This window comes from Panthera uncia, assembly GCF_023721935.1.
Source record: "Panthera uncia isolate 11264 chromosome B2 unlocalized genomic scaffold, Puncia_PCG_1.0 HiC_scaffold_24, whole genome shotgun sequence".
Classification (NCBI taxonomy): Eukaryota; Metazoa; Chordata; class Mammalia; order Carnivora; family Felidae; genus Panthera; species Panthera uncia.
Window position 1 is genome coordinate 77,373,209 of NW_026057580.1, and position 27,196 is coordinate 77,400,404.

General features: G+C 34.1%; 1 protein-coding gene across 1 annotated transcript; it reads left to right on the forward strand.

The window, feature by feature from the left end:
• The first annotated feature begins 23,464 nt into the window (after nt 1-23,464).
• LOC125938866 (high mobility group protein B1-like) lies at nt 23,465-23,933 on the forward strand. The gene has a single exon (XM_049654265.1). The coding sequence runs from the start codon at nt 23,538-23,540 to the stop codon at nt 23,931-23,933; it is 396 nt and encodes a 131-aa protein (XP_049510222.1). The 5' UTR covers nt 23,465-23,537.
• Nucleotides 23,934-27,196: the final 3,263 nt, after the last annotated feature.

Below are 27,196 nucleotides of genomic sequence, written 5' to 3' on the forward strand. Positions count from 1 at the left end.
GTTATATTTCAATTATATCTCAATAAACCTGGAGAAAAAAAGACATAACTGTGAGTACTTGAGAAAGACTAATTGGTTAACTATCTAATAAAAATTTTAATAAACCATCAAAATAAAAAGAGAATATTATTCTACAAATCCTTAGATATTTTTATTAGTATGAAACATTTTTTCTATTCCTTAAATAATTCAAAACTTAATAATGTTTAAAGAAAGCCCAGGAAATTATTTCAGTACCTCACTGAAGTTCTGATATCAAAGCAGATTACACAGATTATTACAATCTTTTCTAGTATTGATGAAGTCACTAATCAGTAAATCAAGGAAGCAAATCCATCAAAACTGAGCCAATTTTACCAGAGTTCTAATATTTTTATGGCTTCTTCACAGATTCAGATATCATAAATCCAGGAACATAAAATTCGCTCTCCAAATTTTATCTTCTATCATACTTTTTTATATTCTGTAACATACTGATCAATTACTTTAGGGCAGTAATTTTTTTAAAAAGCATTCATTGTTTTTTTTAATAAATCAATAAATGTTTTAAACATGTTTTAGTTTATACTTTTCATATAGTAAAATATTTTTCAAAATTTATATCCTTAGTTATTTAAAGAATGTAAAGTAGTTCTGAGGTCAAAAAATGTGAGATTATCTGCTTTAGGACAAAATTATTCTTTGGTCTTAAAAACACACACACATGCATAACCTAAAATATACAAAGAACTCTTAAAAATTAACAATAAGAAAATAAACAACCCAAATAAAAACTGTGCCATATACTTTAAAAGACCTTTTACCAAAGAAATATGCAGATGGAAAATAAGTGCATGAAAAGATGTTCCAAATCACATGTCATCAAGGAAATGGAAAATAAAATGACAAGATACCACTCCCTACCTGTAAGAATGGCCAATACCCAAAATACTCACAGCATCAAATGGTTGTGAGGATGTGGAGTAGCAGGAACTTTCATTCATGGTTGGTGGGGATCCAGAATGGACAGACATTTCGGAAGAGAGTTTGGCAACTTCTTAAAAAATGAACCATATAATTCAGCAGTTGTGTTCCTTGGTATTCACCCAAAGGAGTAGGAAATTTATCTTCACACAAAAACTTATACATGGATGTTTATAGCAGTTTCATTTGTAATTGCCAAAACTTGGTGGCTCCTGGGTGGATCAGTTGGTTAAACGTCTGATTTGAGCTCAGGTCATGATCTCGCAGTTTGTGAGTTTGAGCCCCGCGTGGGGCTTTGCCTGTGCTGACAGCTCAGAGCCTGAAGCCTGCTTCAGATTCTGTGTCTCCCCTCTCTCTGCCCCTCTCCCTTTGGTGCTTTCTCTCTCTTTCAAAAATAAATAAATATTTTTAAAAAGTTTGTAATTGCCAAAATTTGGAAGCAACCAAGATGTCCTTCAGTAGGTGAATGGGTAAACTGTGGTATATTCAGACAATGGAATATTAGTACTAAAAAGAAATAACCTCCCTTTGTGGGTTCAGTTATGGAAAACAGTGTGGAGGTTGCTCAAAAAATTAGAAATAGAACTACCCTACCACCCAGCAATAGCACTACTCAGAATTTATCTAAAGGATATAGCAGTGCTGATTCATAGGGGCACATGTACCCCAATGTTTATAGCAGCACTTTCTTTTTTTTTAATTTTTTTAACGTTTATTTATTTTTGAGACAGAGAGAGACAGAGCATGAACAGGGGAGGAGCAGAGAGAGAGGGAGACACAGAATCTGAAACAGGCTCCAGGCTCTGAGCTGTCAGCACAGAGCCCGATGCGGGGCTCGAACCCACGGACCATGAGATCGTGACCTGAGCCGAAGTCGGACGCTTAACCAACCGAGCCACCCAGGCGCCCCTATAGCAGCACTTTCAATAATAGCCAAATTATGGAAAGAGCCTAAATGTCCATCAACTGATGAATGGATAAAGAAGATGTGGTTTATATATACAAGGGAATACTATTTGGTAATGAGAAAGAATGAAATCCTGCCATTTGCAGCAACATGGATGGAACTGGACAGTACTATGCTAAGTGAAATAAGTTAGTCAGAGAAAGACAGATATCATGTTTTCACTCATATGTGGAACTTGAGAAACTTATCAGAAGACCATGGGGGAAAGGAAGGAATGGGAAAAAAATAGTTTCAAAAAGAGAGGGAGGGAAGCAAACCATAAGAGATTCTTAAATACGGAGGACAAACTGAGGATTGATTGGGGGGGGGGGTGGAGAGGGAGGAAATGGGTGATGGGCATTGATGAGGGCACTTGTTGGGATGAGCAGTGGCTGTTGTATGTAAGTGATGAATCACAGGAATCTATCCCCAAAACTAAGAACACACTGTATACACTGTATGCTAGCCAACTTGAAAATAAATCATATTTTTTTAAAAAAAGAAAAAAGCTATCAATACATGAAAAGACATGGAGGAAACTTAAATGTGTATTACTGAGTTTTTTAAAATGCTGAAAATGCTACATACTAACTATATGATTCCAAGGATATGTTACTCTGGAAAAGGCAAAACTTTGGAGACAGTGAAAGTATCAGTGATTTCCAGGAGTTACAATTGTAATGGGATGAATAGATGGAGCACAGAGGATTTTTAGGGCAATGAAAATACTCTGCATGATACCATAATGATGGATACATGTCATTATACATTTGCCCAAACCCATAGAATGTACAGACCAAGAGTAAATCAGAATATAAACTAGGACCTTGGATGGTTAGTTACAATGTGTTAGTGTAGATTCATCAACTGCAACAAATGTAGCACTGTGGTTGGAAAGATGTTGATAATGAGGGAAACTGTCTGTGTGACCTATGGTGGTATTTGGGAAACTTCTATACCTTCCCTTCAATTTGGCTGTGAACCTAAAACTATTCTAAAACACACACAAATACATGGTTTCATTGTTGTATCACTATTGTACTGGTATAGTCTCAACAACTCATAGTAATTGTAACTTTTACCCAAAGTAAAGGATTTCTATTTCACACAGAAAACCAAGACATGGATAATTGGGAACTGGCTGCAATATAAGCATTTTAGTGAACCATCTAAGCGCTTCAACACACACTAGTCTCATTTGCTAAAGATCTGCCTTAGTTATGTAAATTTAAGTTATTTAAAATGTTTTTGAGAGCTTGAACTTGCTGAAAGAATTGCTTTTTCTTCCACAGCATTTAAAATATTAGAAAGTCCGTATCCTTATTTGCTAGTAATTTTAGGAAAATTCTATGGAAATAAATGCTTACTTACTTTTATAAACCAATTGGAATAGATCTCTTTCAATTTAAGGGATATTATAATCCAATTTGTTAATACTCTCTGGAGATGGGAAGATATTTCATCATCACAGGAGAGGCAAATACCTCTCTGAATTGCAAATAAAGATACATAAACATATAAATTGTTTAAAGCTTCAGTTTTACAATTTCAGCAACAGGTCAAGAGTACAACAGAAAGACAAGTATTCATTTCTGACTTCAAGGAGACTTTCTCCTCAGTTAGGCATAAAATTCTTCATTGATTTGAGTTGAAAACAAATAGGCAAAATAACACAGAAGACTAATAAACGATTTCTCTATTGTCTCTTATCTAACAGATAATAGATCTCTTTATCACGCATCTATAGATATCAAATACTCAGACTGTAAAACTGTAATCACTGCTGCCACTCAGGGGGTTAATTTATCACCTATGCATGAACCAGAAAACAAAATACATTGCAACATACACTCAGTAAAGAAAATTTTCTAAAGAAATGATTATAAAGGTTAAACATCTATTGTTGCTTGGCATTCCCTTTGGAAATATATATATATATATATATATATATATATATATATATATATATATATATCAGCTTAAGCTATCATAAGTAACACTTCCATGGTTTACCTCTCTCTGTCAGGGGAATCTTTTGGGCATCTCAATGGATAAACTTCAAAACTGTTGAAATAGTTTTATAGGTAACATTCATACAAATGTACATTAAACATGTCTCAAAGATTTTATTTTTCCCATTAAGAGAGAATAAGAAGATGTAAATACCAGTTCAAAGGAGAATCCCAAGGATACACACAGGTGCAAGTAATCAGAAATGCTGAAATAAATTTACAATGAAATGCAAAACTAGTCTCTTCATTAAATGTATCTTCACCGGGAAACATACATTTGCATTATTTTTGACAAAATTATTTGCCCTCTACAAGTGCCTTCATTCTCTACAAAGTTGCAAAATATTCAAACATAATGAAAGAGTCAGATGCTTATAATATCAGATAAAGCTGGGAGGTGCCTCTAGGTCTAGATAATGCGTCAAAGTATCCTTGCTTATCTTCTTGCCCTTTTCAAAAGATTTTACATTTTGTTTCCCTGACATAAAGTCTTTCAAAAAAGAGGCTCTGGGTGTTAACTGGCTTGCATTGGGGATATGAATTTCTCTTACAGCAATTCAAGTTTTAGCCCAGTATACCTAGAATTCTTCTATTTACATGATTCACATAGCCCTTAATAAACCGTGCATCTGTTTAATTCCCTGGATGCTGTGTTCGCCATCTTCACACACGTCTATAGCTTGTTATGTCAGTCACCCCTACCTTGTGCCCAAGGTTTAATACTCACACTCACCTCTGTCTGGGATTCTGTTGTTTCCATTGAAATCAGGAGTCTAATGGCTTTAATGTGTCTTTTATTACCATTTCTATTCTTTACTGAAAAGACATCACAAAATTTTACCAATTTGGACTCTTCTCATGTGAACTGTACAGATAGGTAGATTTCTCCGTTCTATTTCTTTTCTGTTACATGTTTCAGTTACAGCAGCTGATTCATGTAGGACATCTAATGTCTCTTATTCCTGATCATGAACTTGTCTGTAATTAAGTAATCTTGGTTTTTCTTCTGTGATTATTTATGTCTTTCTTTTAAATCTTTACTATAACTCTTAATGACTTGCCATGTTAATTATTTGCTTATTATACTTTTTAAATTTCTCTTATAGCAATATTTCCCTCCTAAAGATTTTATTTTACTGTTGCTGTCATTGTCTTATTTGGTCATTGATCTCCTGCTTCATGGTATATAGAAACTATGTGCAAATTAATATTCAAAATTATATTATTTTGAGTGTATTTAGATTTCTTCCAAAATGATTAGTACAAATTTAAATATCAAATCCCAGAATATTACTTCTAATTCTTTTTAATATCTTTTAAATTTAAGTAAAGCATGTTACCTAAAACCTTTGTATTATTCAGATTTATATTTCCAATACTTAGAAAAATACCTGGAATAGAATTAGCTATCAATATAAATAACTCTAGCAATGCAGATCACTAAGATTGAATGAAACATAGGTCAAATTTAGAATTATATTTTTCTAAAAATCATTAAATCCTACAAAAATAAAAAATACTTACCATAATAATAGAAATATATCATGTTTATAAAGACCTATTATTTGTATATTTGAATAAATTACAGTTTTAAAATGAAGGCTCTATCCATTTCTGCTACCTGAATCCAATCATATAATATCATATATTGCCATTGGTTCTGTATCCAAGGCCATCTTTGAAAGCTTTTCACCACTTCCTACTTCTTTTCATTTAATATTATTGCAGAAAAGTAATTTTCTGTAGAAAATCAAGAGACTTCATAATCTTAGTAATTCTCACTATTACTGTTATTATTAGAGAATAAAAGCTATTTCATCACTGATGCAATCAGTTAGAAATACTACATGTTGGTTATGACACAGCAATACTGGCCGTCAGCAACTTACATCTGGAGTCAAGGTTATAACACCTATAAGGGATTTTTAACATCATATACTCTAATCTTTTAATTATATATAGAGCGAACATGGAACTCAGAGATAAAAGTGATTTATCTTAGTCGCACAGTAAAGGTCAGAGCTGGTATTCTAGAAATCATATTCTTCTAACTCTCAAGTACCTATAGAAGGAAAAAGTAACTCGAGGTTTAAATTTTTCCAAGGAACATACTAAAGGATATATACACATCTCTTTTTACTTTCTTGCATTTTTGCATTCTTTATTGTAAATATATCATAGATGAGAATGCATGTATGATGTGTATTTAAATAAGAATAACAGATATTCACCCAAATAGAATTTTACCAATACCTTGGAAGCCTCTTGGTTCTCTTGCCCCAGTTATGAACTCCTACTTCCTCACTTCCTTTTTTAATTTATGATTTCATCACTAGACAGAGATGCAGTAGAATAGTGCTTTAAGAGAGTGGATTATAGATAAAAAGGAAGGACTCGTCTTTTTCAAGGTCTCATAAAAAATAAAAATAGTTCATTTTGCCCAAGGAAATTGATAAATAACAATCAACACCAAGATTTCTACTGCAGCAGTGACTCAATTTCAAGGCTAGAGAAGAAATCCTACAAAAGTACAGATAGAAGACATACAAAAAATCAAGCTGGCAAGGGTTCCACTCAGCAACATTAGTTTGCTGATAATTAAGTAATGTTTAAAAAGCTCAGAAGGGAAAATTGCATGACACAAGTAGTCTACATCTGAATCGTTATTGAGAAAAAAAATCCAGAGATGTTAATAAAACTTATGAAATTCAGAAACGTGGGTGGAATTTATAGTACTGATTGTCATATGAGAAAAGATTTACTATTTTCAACAAAACAGTCATATAATCTGAAATATTCCTGATGTACTTAAATAAGTTTTACTCACTTTGTAATAATTTGTATTAATTCTATTTGTTAACTTAATTCCTTTTATTATTTCTATTATGGCATAGAATAATCTCTATTAGGAGAGTAATTAGTTATGTATGGCAGCATTTGTTCTTTTGTTTGAATGAATAAACCTGTGCTTTGATTCAGACAGAATTTTTAAAATTTGCATTTCATATAAAATATTTTTAAAGGAATCCAGATAATTGTTGTATAACCTTTTATCAACAATATGTTTATTTTAACAATATATTTATTGTCATTTTATTTGTGGGAGGAATTTTGGATATAAAATTTGTGTTAATTATTTTTTTCATGGAATTTGCAACAGAAATGCACATTCACCTTAACCAAAAATATTTTATACATTATTGGAATAAATTGAGAATGTTATGCTTGCAAAGCTCTGATTGAGAAAAATTGGTCCAGAATTTTCCCAGTGTGGTTGATAATATTGTTAATACTACATGAAGAAAGATGTATCCATCACAACTTAAATCAGGTAAATGGAGATGTTATTATCATCAATACTAATTATATCAATACGAATTATATTTATTTTAAAAAGTTATAAAAGGACCTTCCAAATACCTTTCCCTTAGAGTCAAAATGTTTGTATCCAACTCCAAAATGTAGAAAGTCCAGACCTACACAAATGAATACTTATTCATCCCATAAACAAAGGTCAAAAACTCTGTGATTAATACTGGGATGTTTTGAATGTTTGTTTTGTCTTTGTTTTAGTTATTTAAAATTAGTGGATAGTGAAACAGCTGAAAAATAAACTTTTACCTACTCAACAGGTTTCTAGTTGGATTTTCCAGCTTTTTGATTAATTAAATATTACTTCAAGCCTTGAGAAGGGAATCATTCCTGCATTTCACAAGTATTTCTTGTAACGTATATTTACAATTAAGGAGGAAATTTGACACATTTATGCCTGAGGAAACATGATATTTAAAGAACACATCACTTTTTTCCCCTTTCAATTCATCACATTAATTCAATTAGAACATTTAATTTAGGTATCTGATTGATGTCAATGTATATTAAGATATTAGAATAAAATTTGGAAAGCTTGATGATCCTTTGGGGTTTTTTGGAATAATGCATGTGTACATGTTCCATACATAATAGCATAGCAATTTAACTTTCCTCTGTGATCACATGCTTTATTTGAAGGTGATTATAAACTCATTAAGCATGAAGAAACTCTTTTCTTTGTATTGGTTTTCAACTTGTTCATCATCTATCATTTGAAGAGTCCTAACGATTTTTATAACCACACAACTAATCCAATGTAATAAATTTTGAGTCCTAGGGGGATATAATTATGTTAACAATCATCTTACACTCAGCTATTCTTTGTCTTTCACCCTGAGATTCCATTCACACTCATGCTCCTCCGATTCCTGCCACGAAAATCTGGCAAATCCTGCAAACCCTGCTCCCAGATACATTCTTACACAGGAGTACACAGGGATTTAGCTCTTCTTGTAAGTCTGGAGTCAAGGAGGGGTGCTAAACCATCCCAAGGAAAATAAGCATCTCCTGTGAAACAATGACCCATGTAGAGTGCTTAAGACTTTCTGTGCCTGAAAAAAAAAATGGTTCTTTCAGATTCTTGAGATGGGTATAGCAAGATGTTTCTATTCTTAATAAAGTTTCTGACATATTACGGTTTTCAACATTATCAAATTTATCGGTGTCTATTCAAAAATTCCATTTTTGCTCCATTTAGTTTGCAAAGCCTTCCTTATCATGGCCTATTCTTTAACACAAGATTCCTGGCAGAGCTGTGTATTTATTTGGTGCTTCTACTCTACAAGAATTGCATTCATGTTCTAGGCTTAATTTTAGCCATGTCTGGCCTTACCTACATCAGATAAGGAATTACTTTAAATTTGTCAGAAAAGATTTCTAATTTTTCTGATTTTTAATCAGGTTTATTAAATTTATTAATCCAAAGCATTACACTTGTACTTTATATATTCTCTAGGGCAACAGAAACTTCCAGACTACCCAATAAACTTTGTAATCACCTTTGACTCCATATGTCTTAAGTGCTACACCCACTTTTTCCACCAATGCTCAACCCTCTAATTCTGATTTACCTAATGCCACTATTGTTAATAAGTTAGCTAATCATAATATCATCGCCTGTCATAGATTATAACCCTTCCATTTTTTTTTCTCAAGAGCGCAGGCTGTCCAGGGGTGCCTGGGTGGCTCAGTCAGTTAAGCGTCCAAATTCAGCTCAAGTCATGATCTTATGGTGTGTGGGTTTGAGCCCCACGTCGGGCTCTGTGCTGACTGCTTGGAGCCTCGAGCCTGATTAGGATTCTGTGTCTCCCTCTCTCTCTGCCCCTCCCCAGCTTGTGCTCTGTCTCTCTAGCTCTCTCAAAAATAAACATTAAAAGAATTTTTTTTAAAAAACAGTAAGCTGTCCACAAATTAGTCAAATATATGACCAACCAAGTTCCAGAATCATATTTTGAGGGTTCTTTTCCTAGACCTACTAATTATTTTATCACCTAGGTCCCAGAAGGATGGCTTACTCAAGAAGAGAATTTAAAAAAAAAGTTTAATAAAGAGGGCATATAAAAAGGTGTGGATAGGATTAAAGAAACTGACAAAGGAAGTTCATACACCCAGTAACTAGCAACAATGTGAATTATTTTTTATTTATAGGTTTAAAGGGAAAAGGAAGGTGGTAAATGGAACATGGGGAGAATTTAAATTTGGGAGAGGATGGCTTCAAAGTAACTATGGCTATAGGTACAAAATATACACCACTATACCATCATAGACTGGTAGGAGATAACCAAGAAAATAATTCCCCAACTTTTCCTCCAACACACCAATCTTCTGCCAATAATTTGTATCGTCTGAACCCAAATAGAAGCCAAGAAGAAAGGAATCCCAAGTAATATAAAAAACCAAGTTAACCTCATAAAGCAGAGAAGGACAAAGAAGAATAGTGTTTGAGAAACAATAAATGCAGAAAAAAACTGCCCACTCTGCTATCAACTTTATCAGCCTAAGAATAATATTTGTATTTCCACCGTTTTCCTCTTAGTTTACGAGATTGGGAACTGTTATTTATGTCCAGTGATGTAATTTTGGGTATCTCTATTGTTCCAAATAGTAGTATCTCTACACTTTTATCATGCTTTTTTATAGGTTTATCTTGGTTATGTTTGCAAGACTGGACTTTTGCTTCTTTTTCTATGTATTGTGTTCCTCTGTTTATAACCATGAACCTCACAGTTTTCACATGCCCCATCTATAAAATGGAATCCACCATTGGCCTCATTTGTGATTGATTCTCAAGGCAGAGATTTTTTGTTTGGGTCCAGATAACTTGTTTAAAGTCAATTGGATATATATATATATATATATATATATATATATATATACACTTCCCTGTAATTCAAGTTCTTTGGAAAGAAGGAAGAAAAGAAGGAAGGAAGAAAGGAAGGAAGGAAGGTGGGAAGGAAAGAAGGAAGGGAGGGAGGGAGGGAGGGAAGGAAAGAAGGAAGGGAGGAAGAAAGAAAAGAAAAGCTACATCTAAATTTGAGTTGAGGTGAAGATGCCAGCAGATTCAGTTTCTGGTGAAACCTCTCTTTTTGACTTGCAGACTGTTATCTTCTTACCGTCTCTTTACATGGCTTCTTTGTGCACATACCAGAAAGAGAGATCTCTGGTGTTTCTTCCTTTCTCTTAAGGACACCAGTCCTATCAGATTAAGTCCTCAGCTTTATGACTTCATTTAATTGTAATTACCTCTTTAAAGACCCTATTTCCAAATGCAGTCACATTGGTGCTGTTTCGACTTACGGATTTTGTGGGGGAAACATTCATTCTGTAACATCTCCTCAGCAAATACTGTACTCTAAAACCAGATCTGATAGAGGTAGCATCAGGAATAGAGGCAAGTATACTTATGTTAAGGAAAGTTTACTCACATGGATTTTAGGGGGAAAGTACAGATATAAAGGCTCTGATTCCATACTGGGCCATAGGAGGCATTAATTTCCATCTTTGAAATGTTACTTCCACAATCTGAAGTTGAAAATACAATATAACAGACAATAACAGATAGGTACTGAAAGAATAAAGCAAAGTATCTTTAAAATCAATCACAAATCATAATGCAAAACCAAAGCCCATCAAATGTGCTTTCTCTGATAATGATATTTCTCAACATTATGAAAAGAAAACTTAGTTGTATATTTTTAGTCATAAAATCTGTCATAATTGACCTGTGATTAACATGCTTTGCAAGTTTATTGTATAACTGATAGAGTTTATGTAAACATAACCTAAACCAAGTGACATTCAAAGAAGGGTGACAAGAGAAAGATCAATCTTTATCATTTTGTAAATTCTTTAGTGTAAGCAAAAAAGATCTGTAGTACTTGAATATGCATGAACATTTTGAATATGCATGACTGTTATAATGAGAGAACTTTGCTGACCCCTAGGTCTAGAGTCACAAGAAAGTCAAATGCAAGAACATTCTATTAAGAAAACTTTTATTGGATAAAGTAATATTCTGAAAAATAATAACTGATAACCAACTTTATGTAAAATAATAATGAATTACATTTTCTAGAAATTTCTCCAGCTTCAAATAGATATTCAATTTTATAAGTCCTTGTAGTGTTATTTTCTACTTATGTAAATGAATAATATGAAATTTCTATCTTTCTGTTATTGTATGCCAAATTTGCTAGATGGACTTTTAATATCTATTTGATATGGTCTGACCTAAACCACCCTATTGGTTCTCTTCTCACATTTTACTCCTTATTTCCTGATTCCTTTTCTCTGTTAGGTCTCTAAATGTTATGTTAAGTCTTGGTTGTAGAAAATTGATGTATTCTTTCCCTCACATTTTCATATAGGTATAATACATTAAGTATCATCTATATGTTTTTTACTCCTAGTTGTTGTTTTTTAACTCCAATTTCTGAACTTTCCCATGAATTCCAAACGTATGCATTCAATTGCTTAATTGACATATTATTCACTGGTATGGAAAATAACATTTTAAATTTAACATTCAAAGGGTAACTCTTAAGTTTCTACTCAGACCTATGCATTACCTCACCATGTTATATAATATGACTCCCTGGTTACTCTCTCATACAATGTTATTTTATTTTTTAGATAACATATTTATGATACTTTCATGTTTATTTATTATCTATACTTCCCACCCTAAAATATAAGCTCCTTGGGAGTAGAAATTGTATTTATCTTGTTTAACATGGAATTTCCGGCCTAGAATGAAATTGGTTCTCAATATATATATACATTAATGAAAGGAAAACATGGACAATGCAACTTAAAGAAACAGGTAGTCCTAATCTAAAAATACTAAAAGTAAGGTAACCATTAAAATTCCTTATAATTAGGAGAGATATGCCACATAAAGAAAGTCATGTGAACACAGAAAGAAAAACAATAGTGGTTTCAAATATAACTCTCAATCAGACATCAAAGATACATATACCCCGAGGCACACCACTGTTTTATGATTCAGCCACTTCTAATGCAGGCTGCTCTTTTTAGCATGCTCTATTGTTGGAAGCAGGAATACTTTATGAACAATGCTGAATGATTCTCCCAGGTACACACTGCGAAAATGTACCTAAATAACATACTCTACGAATCCAAAAGCCTCTAATTAATTATTCATACATGTGTAATGTATATGTGTTATGCTGACCAGTTATAAGGGTTTGATTGGAGTGTTAAGCTGCTCTGACATGTTGAACATAAGCTGAACTAATATAATTAGGAAAATACATGTAGCTGTGTTGTGGTCTGAGAGAAGTTAGAAAAGGGAAAGCGAGATACTGTGTCAAGAATTTTAGCCTTAGAATAAACATGAACCTTTTGTCAATATTTTTTGTTAGTCTCCAATTTGTTCCAAATGAGGTTTATGACTCCTATTTCAATAAGTGATAAACTAATATTGTTTGCCTACACTTTAGAACGTGGAAAAAATATTCAGTCCTCTTACAGAGAAAATAAAAATGTGCCTTTAACCAGAAAGTTTTTATGTAAGAAAATTAAGCTCACTCTACTGTTGATATGAAGAATAAATTTATCTTCTTACACTTTTCAGGTATTAGCAGAGAATCTATTTAGTCACCAGGAATTAAATATCTAAATATAAATAATCTTGATAAATTAAAAATGAATTAGTTGGCATTTGGTAATGAATATGTGCCTTGTTTTCAATCTTAGTGTTAAAACATTCAGTTTCATTATTTTTTAAAATGTTAATTTTTAAAAATATTTTATTTATTTTTGAGAGTTAGAGACAGAGCATGAGTGGGAGAGGGGCGGAGAGAGAGGGAGACACAGAATCTGAAGCAGGCTCCAGGCTCTGAGCTGTCAGCACAGAGCCCGACATGGGGCTCAAACCCATAAGCTGTGATATGACCTGAGCCCAAGTCAGACGCTTAACTGACTGAGCCACCCAGGATCAGCCAACCACCCAGCCAGCCCTTCCATATTTCATTATCAAGCATTATGTTATCTGTAAGTTTTCTTATAGGTGTCCATTATCAGATTGTGGGATTTTTTTTATTCATAGTTTACTGACATTATGAGAATTTCTCCCAAATCTTTTTTTAATCTGCAACTTTCTAGATGATCACATAATTTTCTTCATTGTTCTGTTAACATGCTGAATTATACGGACTGATTCTTGAAAGTTTAATTGACTTTTGATTCAGTTTGGTGTAAAATTTTATCCTTTTTACTTATTGTGGGTAAGACTCAATTTGTTAATACTTTGTAAAATATTTTTTCATCTATGTTTATGACAGATATTAATCTGTCATTTTTTTCTTATCATGTTTCATCAATTTTAGTATTAGGCTTCTGCTATTCTCATAAAACAGGGGTTTTTGTGGAGTTTTTGCATACTCTAATTTCAATCATGGCTTTGAATTTTTCTACTCTACTGCCATATCTCTAACATTTGAAGGACTTCTGTAGTGCCTTCAGTGGAGACCCAGAGAGTTTCTAAGCGATTTCCTTTCCTTCTTGTGCAGCCAGCCTTCAAAAGCCAGCAGCCAAACACCATCGGCTTGCCCTCAGTGAAGTCCAGGATTATGCAGAAGAAATTTCTTTCAGCTCTATTGCCCTGCTCCAATCTTAGTTCTCTTTTGAACCTTAGTTTCTCTATTGAAATAGTATTTTGGTATACCATTCCCAAGCAGTCAGAGATAATCTTTGGGAAAAAGCAGATGGTAGGTACAAATTCTCTGCCACTGAAGCTCCTGGTAATTCCCATCTGTCACACCAATTCACACATGCACGTTAAAGTTTATTAAACGTGACTTTTTTCTTACCAATGATCCTTCTTCCTCATGCCTCTTTATCAGGGATGAAAGCAGCTTTGGGTATCTTCTTTCCCTAGGAATTTCTTGGTATTCTCTATATTTTAGTTAATTCAAGTTTATTACAATATTCAGCTCACTAATGAGGGAATAATATGATATTACAGTCTAATTTGCTTTTGCAGTTAAGATTGGGAATAAAAGGGGGCGCATGGGTGGCTCAGTCGGTTAAATGTCCAACTTCAGTTCAGGTCATGATCTCCCAGTTCACAAGTTGAAGCCCCACATTGGGCTCTGTGCTGACAGCTCAGAGCCTGGAACCTGCTTCGGATTCTGTGTCTCCTTCTCTCTCTGTCCCTCCCCTGCTCGTGCTCTGTCTCTCTCTCCTTCTGTGTCTCTCTCTCTCTCAAAAATGAACAAAAACATTAAAAAATATATTGGGAATAAAAGTCATGAGACCTTCTATGTCTTATTAAGAAGCAAAATCAAGTGTTTGTTTTTGTTTTTATTTTTACTGAAAACATAATCACAGGTCAAATATTAACTTTAAACAAAAATTTGTTTATTTTGATTACTATTTTATTAATGAAATGTTAAGGATCTTATTCAAATGCCTTCCATTTTAAACAATTTTCCTTTAATAAATAACTTTTGGGCATCTACTTTCTGTTTGGTGATAATTGTTGATACTTAATGTAAAGTGAATCACATCAAACCTCATGCATTAGTTTAATAAAATGAAATCTAGAAATTTAGGAAGACTTGAGGGTTTACCCTTAAACATTAAAAGAAAACAAAATAAAAATTATAAATCATGCAAGACATTTCCCATAGAAATAAGGCACTGTTGTACTCTTGCAAATGTGCAATGATAATGTGGCAATTATTTTCTTGAGCCAATTTTTCAAATACTATGACATTATTATACTTTGATTTTTATTTCCATTCTACACACAGATTTCCAAAAATACTATGAATATGTATGGACTACATACATCATCTGCATTTCTTCAACCATACTGTCTCTGGATTGTGGTCTAGTTTTAACAGTAACACTTTAAATTTTTTCCCATAGCGCTTTTGTTTATGGTTAAAATAACCTTTCTTCCAAAAAATACTAAAGCATGGAACAGGGCAGTGATGAATGATCACGCAGAGTACAGGTAAAGAAAAAATAATTGTCCATCACACTTCTTGCTTAAGAATAAGCAAACACCCAAAAAAGAGAGACAGAGACAGAGAGACGATAGAATGTATAAGACAATTATTTTCTAGTATCGAGTTGAATAACGGTGTACTGTCTATATGGAAAAAGTATATTTCATTCAGTCACCTTGTGATATATTACTTTCCATTAAATATATGACTGTAAATGAGATCCAGTATTGGTACCTGAATATTAATAGATTAGGACTATCTTTAGACCCACTTTCCTATTCTGACAAATGATGACAGTTCATGCCATAGTGGAAATATGTCAATACCAGTCTTTTTTTTTTTTTTAATTTTTTTTAACGTTTATTTATTTTTGAGACAGAGAGAGAGAGACAGAGCATGAACGGGGGAGGGTCAGAGAGAGGGAGACACAGAATCTGAAACAGGCTCCAGGCTCTGAGCTGTCAGCACAGAGCCGGACGCGGGGCTCGAACTCACGCACCGTGAGATCATGACATGAGCCAAAGTCGGACGCTGAGCCGAAGTCGGACGCTCAACCGACTGAGACACCCAGGCGCCCCTTTCAATACCAGTCTTAATCTTGAACATTCAAAAATCATATATATTCATGTATACATGATTTTAAAACATGGTAAGACTTAATATGGATTCACAGTGTTTGCTATTGCAATTATATGATAGTTAAATGAATGAAATGGAACTGGTGAACTTAGAGTAATTAGTGGTAATTATGTCATTAAAATTGAAAAAATATGTCTGTGTTTTCTACCTACCATTTATGAAATTTGACATTTGATTGAAAAATAAAAATCAATATCTATGCTTGCATGAAGTACAAATAAATGTGTAGTGATAAAACAAATTAATACCATACCTATATTTTTTTAGTATGTTCTTCCCCTGAACAAATTATGTCTCCCTTCCTCTTTTATTTGAAATAGTTTTTAAAGTAATGATAATTTCATGTGAGAATTCTGGCCTTATACTTCCTAAATTTACCTAGTTATGAAAATAAAAAACTAGTAGGCAGGGAAATTTGTCACAGTTTCTGTGCTTAGAAATAGGAATTAATTAAAACCTTAAGAGATTCCTCATTTGATTTTCTGTACTTTTGAGACATGAAAGGGTGAATGCAAAGGTAAACTTTCAGATGCTCCTTATATCCTAATCATATCACACGTGCCTCCTGGCAATCTGTTGCTTAAAACTCAAGGGACCTAATGCTTAATGAGAATGTTTTTCTGATTAGGAAACAAAAACATATAGTCTTTTGGAATAGATTCTAATAGTCTAGAGCGAATGGGATAAATTCACTAATATACTTAGAAGAACTAGCACCTAAAAATGATTTTTGTTGTTTTATTGTTTGCATTCTTAAGTAACTCATTTCAATATTTAATTATTATAAAAATATAGTGAGACATTTTACTTTTTTTTATAAGTCATAGAAATTCTGAGTAGGTACACTTCTGTAACCACATATGGCTAGTCAATGCTATGCTGGACAGTGAACCTCTACACTTTCAGTTCAAAACATTTAATGAGCACACTATGAGGCATAACTTTAACTCCTAATTATATAAGAGTTCTGAATTTTAGAATTTGTTGATGAAGGAGGGTTTCCAAATGAAGAAAAACATTTTCATAGAGATTAAGTGTAATATGGAGATACAGAGCATAAAGAAGCTTTCTTTTGCAGTGGAAAGATATATGGGTCTAGTATTTGAAAGTGTTTCTCAAATTCAGAAAAGGTTAAAAAGAAGTGTTAAAAATGTCTGAAAAAGGGGGCACCTGGGTGGCTCAGTTGGTTAAGCGTCCGACTTCAGCTCAGGTCATGATCTCCCAGTTCATGAGTTCAAGCTCCCCATCGGACTCTGTGCTGACCGCTCAGAGCCTGGAGCCTGCTTCGGATTCGTGTCTCCTTCTCTCTCTGCCTCTCCCCCACTTTTGCTCTGTCTCTGTCTCTGAAAAATAAGTGCAAAAAATTTTTTTAATCTAAAAATTACTTTAAATGTTTGAGCCTTTTAAACAGTTTTAAATTGTACTCACTGTAGTAACCTTAAGGTTGCCTAGCAAGCCTTACTAAAATGCATCTGTCCCAGCTATACTTATAGAAATTATGATTTAGTGGGTGTTTTCTGGGTCCAGGAAATTGTGCTCATTTATTAAACATCTCCATTGTTTCTAATATAAGTAGTCCACAAATTTTGAGAGACACTGTTTTTGTGTCTGGAGTGACTTAGTTTTTCCTTAATCAATAGTTTCTTAGGGCTTTTGATCTACATTAGCACTTTGAAGAAACAAAAATTAGGGGAAATTCATCTTGGTGGGTTATCTATCTTCTTATTTTTACATCTCACACATAAAGTAATTATTAACATTATCTTTATTTTGAACATTTTTCAATGGTTATTTTTTCTCCATGAATGTTTTTTATTTATATCATGCTGTTTATGTTTTATATGGGTAATATTACCTTGAATTTCTGTAAGTATATTATTTAGAGATTTTTAAAAGCTATTTTGTTTCCAAAACACCTGGGTGGCTCAGTCAGTTAAGTGTCCAACTCTTGGTTTCGGCTCAGGTCATGATCTCACAGTTCTTGGGTTCGAGCCCTACATCAGGCTCCGTGCTGTCACTACGAAGCCTGCTTGGGATTCTCTCTCTCCTCTTTCTGATCCTCCCCCATTCCCTCTCTGTCTCTCTTTCTGTCTCTCCCCCTCAAAATAAATAAATGAAAAAACTTAAAAAAAAAAAAAAGGAACTATTTTGTTTCTTCCAAGTTCAATTTTTGGGATTATTGACTTTTCTTTTTCCGTTCTGATGATTATTATGCACATGTATGATGATCTTGGTGGTTAATATTATATCTACTCTCTACCGAAACTACCGCACATCAATCTTAAGCTTGTCTTCATTGACTAACAAGTCTTCTTTCAAGAACTACAAAATATTGCCTTTACTTTTTAGCATTTATCTGCCTGCTGACATTTTTGCAAATGTTTGAGTTTTTGAGCTGCTGATTCTGTAATAGCTAATCCTGTGTTTTAGATCTCTAAAATCTTTTATACTCTTTTCAGTTTTATAATTTTTGCTTAGCTAAAGGTAAATTTTTTCATGATCGATTTGTGATTACCCAAAATTTAAGTGGGAATGTGAAAGTGATTTTAAATGTAGCACAATCAGTGTTTAGTTCAATAGTGCCTTCACTAAACTTGGAGTTTTAAAGTCTACCCAACAGTTACATTGTTTTTCTTTGCCTTCAAGATATTTCAAAACCCTGGAAAGGTATCTGCATTCTAGTTGCTATTAAGAAATCATGAAGTTATGTCCTTGGAAAGTACATTTCATCCATGTTTCCTTCCTCTATACCTATAAAGTGAAATTAATACACCCTAAAGATTTTGAAATGATATAATTGGTAACTTTTAAAAATAGCTATTTCATATAGGATTTGTTTTTTCATTTTTGCCTCAGTTGCCAAATAGGCAAAATAGTATAGTCTTATTTTTCGACAATTACATTATTAGAAATGTGAAATAAATAAGTTATGGCCCTGAAAAAATTATGTGAGTATATGCAAATAGTGCTAAAGTACTAGCTACTGAAGCATTAACCTTTTAGAGCAAGTATCTAAATATGACATGCCCGCACTGTTACCCCATACTGGACAACTGCAGAAAAAGTAAGCTGTTGCCTGAGGAAATACATCTGCTTTCTCCAAGTGAAGCAAAATCAACCAAAGGGCACATTAATGGTTAGAGAACAGACTATACTGTTTAGGAGTAAATACATGAATACATACATGCTCCTCTCACATTTTTGGCACATGACAGCTTCTAGGACATTTTTCACAATCCAAATATGCATCAAATTAGAAACAAAGCTTTAGAATTTGGGGCCAAATAGGTAAATGGACATTTCTGGGCTTTCATGCGAGAGGGTGATGAAGGCCATGATGAAAGAAATTTGTAGAGGTTTCATGTATATTTCAACACTCAGCAAAGATATGAGAAAATTACCACACAGTTTTATCACATAATATCACAGAATTTTTATTTTAGAGGGAAAACTGAATAATGTTTGACCTGTAAGCCAGGTCCATAAATGAGAGGTTCTCAAAGAAAAAGAATGTTAATACTGAAATATATGATAATGCTTAATAGAGTGCCTGGCAGGAAAATTGAAGCAATCTTTAGATAATTCACATTATTAAGAGTTCTTTTTTCAAATATGTTTATGCATGGTCTTCAGAAAAAAAAAATCTTTATCAAAATTCTTAGTTTTATAAAATATATGGGAAGCCAATCACAAACTGAATAAGAAGATGATGTCTTACATTTGAGTTTTGATTTAATATTCTCTTCACAACTCATAAAACAGTCCTGACTTTCTAGTCACTGCAATGACACAAGTAAAAAAAGTAAAATATATGTATATTGGAAAGGAACAAATAAAACTGTCCCTGTTTGTATATGACAAAGTTGTCTATATAAACATTCTGACAAATATACAAAAATAAAAATAAAAACTTATGGAATTAACAAATGAGTTCACCAAGTTTATAAGATACAAGATGAACATACAAAAATAAATTGTATTTCTATGTACTAGCAATGAACACATGACCAAATTAAAAATAAAATACCATACATACTAGCTCAAAAATAATGGAATATATAGATATAAATTTAACAATACATGTGAAATATTTGCTTGCCAGAATCTACAAAATGATGATAAAGTGTTTAAGATCTAAGTAAATGAGAAAACATTTTGTGATTATGAATTTGAAGACTTGACAGAGTAAAGATGTCAAGTCTCAACAAACTGATATACAGACTTAATCAATTCCTATCATACTCTCAGCAAAATTTTTTTGTAAATATAGACAAGATTATTCCAAAATTTATATGGAAATGTATAGATCTCAGAATGACTAAAATAATGTTGACAGAAAAAAGAATAAGCTGGAAGGAAATCAGTCTATCTGATTTCCAGGTTTATTATACAGTTTCAGTATTCAGACCATGCAAATTGTAGAGGTTTTGATACATAGATTACTGGAACAGAATAGAGAGTTTGGTAATGGATCTATATAAACCTGCCTGACTTTGACAAAAATGCAAAAAAACAATTCAATGTCACCTTTCCACAAAGGTTGATGGATCCCCCACCTCATACAAAAAGTAACTCAAAATAAATCATGAACTTCAACATAAAACTATAAATCTTTTAGAAGAAAATTAAGAGAAAATATTCCGGCTTCCAGTCTAGGCCAAAAGTTCTTAGATTTGACACCAAAAAGCATAATCCATAAAAGGAAAATAAAACAAATCTTTTGCTCTATGATAGACCGTTTTAAGAGCTTCAGAGACAAGACAAACTGAAGAAAACATTTGCAAATCACAAAGGATTAGTATCTAAAATGTACACAGAACTTTCAACACTCAATAGGAAGAAAAATAAGCAATCCAAAATGCAAAAAAGTCACAGATATTTCATTGAAAAAATACACAAAAACAAACACGTGAAAAGATATGTTCAATATTACAAGCTACTTGAGTTCCTTCACTTGACATCTGAAATACTAAAAACTTAAGTTTAAGAATATGTTTTGGTGATCCACACGTAGCCTTTCCCACTTGAGCTAGAGCTACTGTGGTATTATCTTGAGGAGATGAGCAACGCTTTTTTGCCTCCTACTTTCTTCTTTGGGTTTGAGATCTGGAGGAAGTTGAGAGAAATATCAAGCTCCAACATGCAGAATTTGGTCAATTGTTTCCTCTAAAATACTGTTTTGCATCAGAGCTAACTATATCTAATTCATTTTGCCTGTAACTCATTTTGCCTGAATCTAGGTTTCACTTGTCCAGGATTCTCTAAAGTATTTAGTCTAAACACTTATATGAATATGTGTCAATTTACGAGAAACCTGGAGCTATTTTGCCATGTAGATGTTTTCAGGAACCATGTGTGACAATCTTTCCACAACCCATAACCCACATGCAGAAGAATCATCTATCTAAGCAGAAGGATACCAGAATCCTAACTTGCCAAAAAAGCCTTTTGACTTGCTTCCATGTTTGTGTGTGTACAGGGGGAGAAGCCTGAGCGAAATGAGAAGAAAGGTTATGTAAATGATTAAACAAACACAATACCTGTTTTTCCTTTTACCCAGATAACCAAAACACAGAAGAGATCAGATTAAAAGGAAAAGATGCCCACCCCATTATGGATATAAAGCAGGAAGAAGGCATAAACATGCCCCTGCCTTCCTCGTTCTCATACTGCCACCTAACACAGGGACACTTTGCCATGCTTTGGCTACTCTGAAGGGACAAAGGGAAGACAAGGAGAATATCCTGTAAACATAAACCAGAGAGGCAATAACTCTGAAAATAAAGTGAATGTGGCTGGAGATGAAGTATCAGTCTCTAATAGTGTCAATAAGGTTCATGAGACTTCCTTTATATTACAATTGCCATCCAAAGAAATAGTATCCCATGGACCAGATAAGACCAGCTCTAAATGGCTACTTTGTACAAGAGAAGGAATAATCATGACAAAGGTAATAAAGAGAAGATCCGGCCCCTTACTAGTTTTTCTGTTCAGCCAAGTAAGCTCTGAAGTGTCTGTTATAATTCAAAGAAAGGAGAGTCTTCCAAAGTTAATAATTATCAACTAATTAGCAGCACTGAATGGTGTCTGGGCATGTGTGTATGTGTTTGTGCAATCAAAATGTATAATGAGAGATTTCTTGATTTCACAAATTGTGGAAAATTTTATACTTCTTATGAGTACTTATTTTCTTCTTTTCTTTCAATATTTAAAGTAGATGGATGTGGAAACCAACAGAGAATAAGAAGACCCTTTCGGAAATGAGTTAACATATCATTATCATCTCTGCCAATTAGCATTTATCGAGCAACTGGGCACTTGGAACTTCAAGAATCTCCACAGAGACTCCATAGTGAGACAGGTTTCTATGTTTTATAGTCATCTATTTGAGGACAAGATTAATCTGCAAATGCATTACATCATGTGGAATTATTCTTGGGTTTGTTTTTCTAAGGGAAATTATTTTTTAAGCAAGTTAATCTATATTATCTCATTCAAATATTCATGATTGGAAATTTATTTGTTTCAATAAATATGATTTTACATATTGGAAGGAAGGAAGTTGGAAGGAGTTTACCTTGTAAATTGTTGCTATGAGCTTTGGGAGAGCTATAAACCAATTCTTACCCATGGTGACATATATCTACATGTTGAATTATTCTTTTCAATATGATATCATTGAGAGTAAACAGCTGGTCCACTCCAGGGGACAATTTTCCATGTTAAATGTCATTGAACATGAAATTCACTCTGATGCTATCAAAATCTTCTTTTTTGTAGCAGCTCTAATCTGGTATCACTTTTCTATAAGTTTTGTAATAGAATTAACCAAAAGCTAATAGTATTGTCTGTCCTTGTCTCCATTTTTAAAAACTAATGTTCGTAATTCCTCTTGGAGTCTGACACTTAGACCAAAAAAATAGCTCTCATATATGCATACACAAACAGGGCCATTTTGAAGTTTTAGAGAAGTAAATAACAATTTATAAATTGTGTCGGGAGTCACAAATTTACTCTCTCAGCAAGTCAGATATGGAGAAGAAATTGATTTCTTCGTATAATTTACTTACCTTCAAAAAGAGACCCTACTGGCTGCTGATGAGCTGCTTAGTCCCAGCTGCTGATTCTCACAGTCCCTTTACATAATGATTTTTCTTTGAGATAATTGTTCAGTGTTGCTGTTATTGTTGCCTCAACATTTGCTCCTCTCTGAGGTTGTGTTTGGTGGGACACATGATGCTTTGGTAGAACAGTTAAGAAGGCAGGGCTCCAGGGGTGCCTGGTGGCTCAGTCAGTTAAGTGTCCGACTTCAGCTCAGGTCATGATCTCACAGTCTGTGAATTTGAGCCCCCCATTGGGCTCTGTGCTGACAGCTCAGAACCTGGAGCCTGCTTCAGATTCTGTGTCTCCCTCTCTCTCTGCCCCTCCCCTGCTCATGACCTTTCTCTGTCTCAAAAATAAATAAAAACTTTTTTAAAAAATTAAAAAAAAAAAAAAAAAGAAGGCAGACCTCCATAGAGACAGTGCTGGGGCGAGAGAGCCAGAAAGGCACTGGGCGACTCTGTGCCTCACTGAGGAAAATAATTAAACCTGGGCAAAGGGGATCCTAAGAAACCGAGAGGCAAAATGTCATCGTATTCATTCTTTGTGCTAGCTTCCCGAGAGGAGCGCAAGAAGCACCCAGATGCTTCAGTCAGCTTCTCAGAGTTTTCTCGTAAGTGCTCAGAGAGGTGGAAGACCATGTCTGCTAAAGAGAAAGGAAAACTTGGAGACATGGCAAAGGTGGACAAGGCGCTTTATGAAAGAGAAATGAAAGCTAATATCCCCGCTAAAGGGGAAACAAAAAAGAAGTTGCAGGATTCCAATGCACCCAAGGGTCCTCCTTTGGCCTTTTTCTTGTTTTGTTTTGAGTATTGCTCCCAAATCAAAGAAGAACATCCCAGCCTATCCATTGGTAATGTTGCAAAGAAACTGGGAGAGACATGGAATAATACGGCCACAGATGACAAGCAGTCCCACTAAAAGAAGGCTGCTAAGCTGAAGGAAAAATCTGAAAAGGATATTGCTGCATACTGGACTAAAGGAAAGCCTGATGCAGCAAAAAAGGGAGTGTCAAGCTGAAAAAAGCAAGAAAAAGAAGGAAGAGGAGGAAGACAGGGAAGATGAAGAGTATGAGGAGGAAGATGAAGAGATTGATGATGAATAAGTTAGTTCTAGCAGTTTTATTTCTTGTCTATAAAGCATTTAAGCCCCCCTGTACACAGTTCCTTTTAAAGAAAAAGATTGAATGTAAGGCTGTGTAATATTTGTTTTTAAACTGTATGGCATCTTTTTTTGTATAGTTAATACACTCCTAAATGTGTCTTTAGATAGCCCTGTGTTGGTGGTACTTTCAATAGCCACTAACCTTGCCTGGTGCAATGTGGGGGTGTAAATTGGCATGGAAATTTAAAGCAGGTTCTTGCTGGTTCACAGCACAAATTAGTTATATATGGGGATGGTAGTTTTTTCATCTTCAGTTGTCTCTGGTACAGTTTATACAAAATAATTGTTGCTCTGTTAACTGAATACCAGTCTGTAATGGCAAAAAAAAAAAAAGTTGCAGCTGTTTTGTTGACATTCTGAACACTTCTAAGTAAATACATTGTTTTTATTTTAAAAAAGGGCAGAGAAATGTGGTCAGGCCGGATGATGTTGCACTCCAGACAGTTCCCTATACAGCACTGATGCTGAGTTAGGAGCTGGTAGACTTACTAGGAAGCCTGTCCAGGCAGAGAGAAATGACCTTATAATAAGCACTGTGTGCACAGCATCTAATTGTGAAGCTAGATACAGGCTAAGGAAACTAACTGAGAAGGTTTTCATTTCTAAGCTCTGATCCAGCTGAGAAAGACTACAACTCTGACCACAAATGCCAGCAGCAGACAACATCATGATGCCCAGGAAAGGGACCAGGCTAGCCACAGCCCAAACTTATCAAACCAGCCATTTTGTAATTTGGTCAGAGGATTCAGAGAACACCTTGAGGTAATGATGATTCATTTATTTTGCCATTATGAGATCAGATGTTCACAATGCTCCCTGAGAGGAGCCAGAGAGAAAATAAAATATGAGAGGAGTTGAGAAATTATCTTCCAGAAAGATTGAACATTACCTAAAATGTCTGTTTATATTCTCAAGTTGGACTTGGTTATGAAATGAAAAGGACGGAATGCTGTATTTCCCCCACCACTCAACAGGTTCCTCTACTTATCAAATCTGGTGCCCAGGCTACATGCACTATAAATGCAGCCTCAAATAAAACAAATAACCCTCAGCATAGGGTTCCTAACAGAAATAAATGCAGAAGATAATGACAGGCAAAATCATATTTCATTTATGGCTGGCCTTTAATTTTGAATCTCAATAACTCAGGAACTCAAGTGAGCTGGGATAAACCTTGCCTAGTGTTCTGCCTAAGCTAAATCAGAGAAATGATCTGTAAGAAAAAGGTCAGCTCTATTTCACCTATATGAAAATGGGTATTTGTTAATCTGACTCACTTTTATAGCAAAAGGAAGAACAAAAATATATAAATTTTTAAAAAGATTAATACAAATAAAAACCTACACTGGAACATAAGTACAAATGGATAATAAAGGTGAGGAAACGGGACAAATGGGAAAGCACAGGCCTGTTACTTAGAGTGACATCGGCCTAAACTGATCTGTCCACGCCTTCTAGGACAACCACATTAGTCCTGAACTTGGTTATTCTTCAGAAGAGAAAGTATTCTATAGGAGCCAAAAGCAGTCTCCCCAAAAGGTGCTACTTTGGCATTTCGATTATGTTAAACACAAGTTCCTTAAGAAACAGCCAGTGCAAGGACCCTCAGACCCTCTTAGGTCCTCCTGAAATCAGGAAATAAATATCCCATATGAAACCTACTCTCCTTGTACTAAGAAGTAAAAAGTCGTCCTTATCACTAAAGATAGCAACTTTAAAGTTGAAAGAACGACAGAAGCAAAACAGTTACTTTTCTCTAATCACTGCCTCAGCCCAAATTCCACTTAGAATTCCTCACTAATTAAAGTTTCCAAACATCTGTTTTCTTTATCCGTCAATTCTCACAAATTTATTGTCTTTTTGTCTAAAAAGTATGAAAACATTCTGCCTTGGTCATTTCTTTAAATCTCAATTTCATTATTGGGCTTCTGTGTACATGTAATAAGTTTTGTGGGCTTTTTAATCGTATTTATCTGTCTCATGTAAATTTAATTCTTTGTCCAGCTGGAAGAACTTGAAGCATAGAGGAAGAATTTTTCCTTCCCTATAATACAAAGAAAGAAATATTATGCTTCAACTTTTCTGTTCTATTTTACAACCATAAGGTAGAGAGAAGTTGCTGGAACACATGTGTTTAATTCCTTGGAAAACCCCAACCCACTGGGTGTAGGTGGGGGGCTCTAATTTTTGTAAACCCAAAGATTAAATGAAACGGTCCTCTTATTAGGGGAATGGAAATGGGGAGGTAGTACAATAAAAATTATTTCCAATCCCTAATTTCCAAAAGACATAAAGCAGATAATTTATGATACAGAGACCTTGAAAATAAATCAGAAAGTGAAAAAGTTATAAGCACATCTCACTTCTCATCAGTTTTCCATCTGATGACAATAGGGTACAATAGGAATATCTATTTCTTCTTCTTATTTTCCATATTATATAACCCCATTTTTTGACATTTGATAGATTAATAGAAGCAAAATATATATAATTACACCTCAGCCTGCATGAAAATAACCATAGTAGTTTGGTTTTTTCAAATGAGACTTGGAATAAAGGCTTAGCATGTCAGGAATGGTAATTATGCCTGGTATATTTTAAATTTAAGAAATTTGAAATTCCTAGTCTAAACCTTTTACAGTTCTGCTTATATAGCATTACAATAAAACCTTGGATTGCGAGGGATTTGTTCTGTGAGTGTTCCACAAGACGAGCAAACATTTATAATAAATTTTAACTTGATAAACAAGAGATGTTTTGCAATATAAGTAGTACATGACAGCAAATGTCACATGATTACAACCAAGTCAGTGGTTCTCTCTCTCTCTCTCTCTTTCTCCTGCTGCAGGATTGTGGGTGATTGTCTCCCGTGCTCAGATGCTTGGCCTCAGACCGTGGTGTTTGGCAGAAATCAGTGATTTTTCAGAACATTGGAAGGTGCCCACAAATGGCGTCCAACTGTTGCATCCAACTGTTGCATCGTGAGCAACAGCAAGAGGTTATGGAGATCTCCTCCTCTG

Bases quoted from the DNA above. Each gene is read 5' to 3' on its own strand.
- LOC125938866 (XM_049654265.1), top strand. From the start codon at position 23,538: ATGTCATCGTATTCATTCTTTGTGCTAGCTTCCCGAGAGGAGCGCAAG.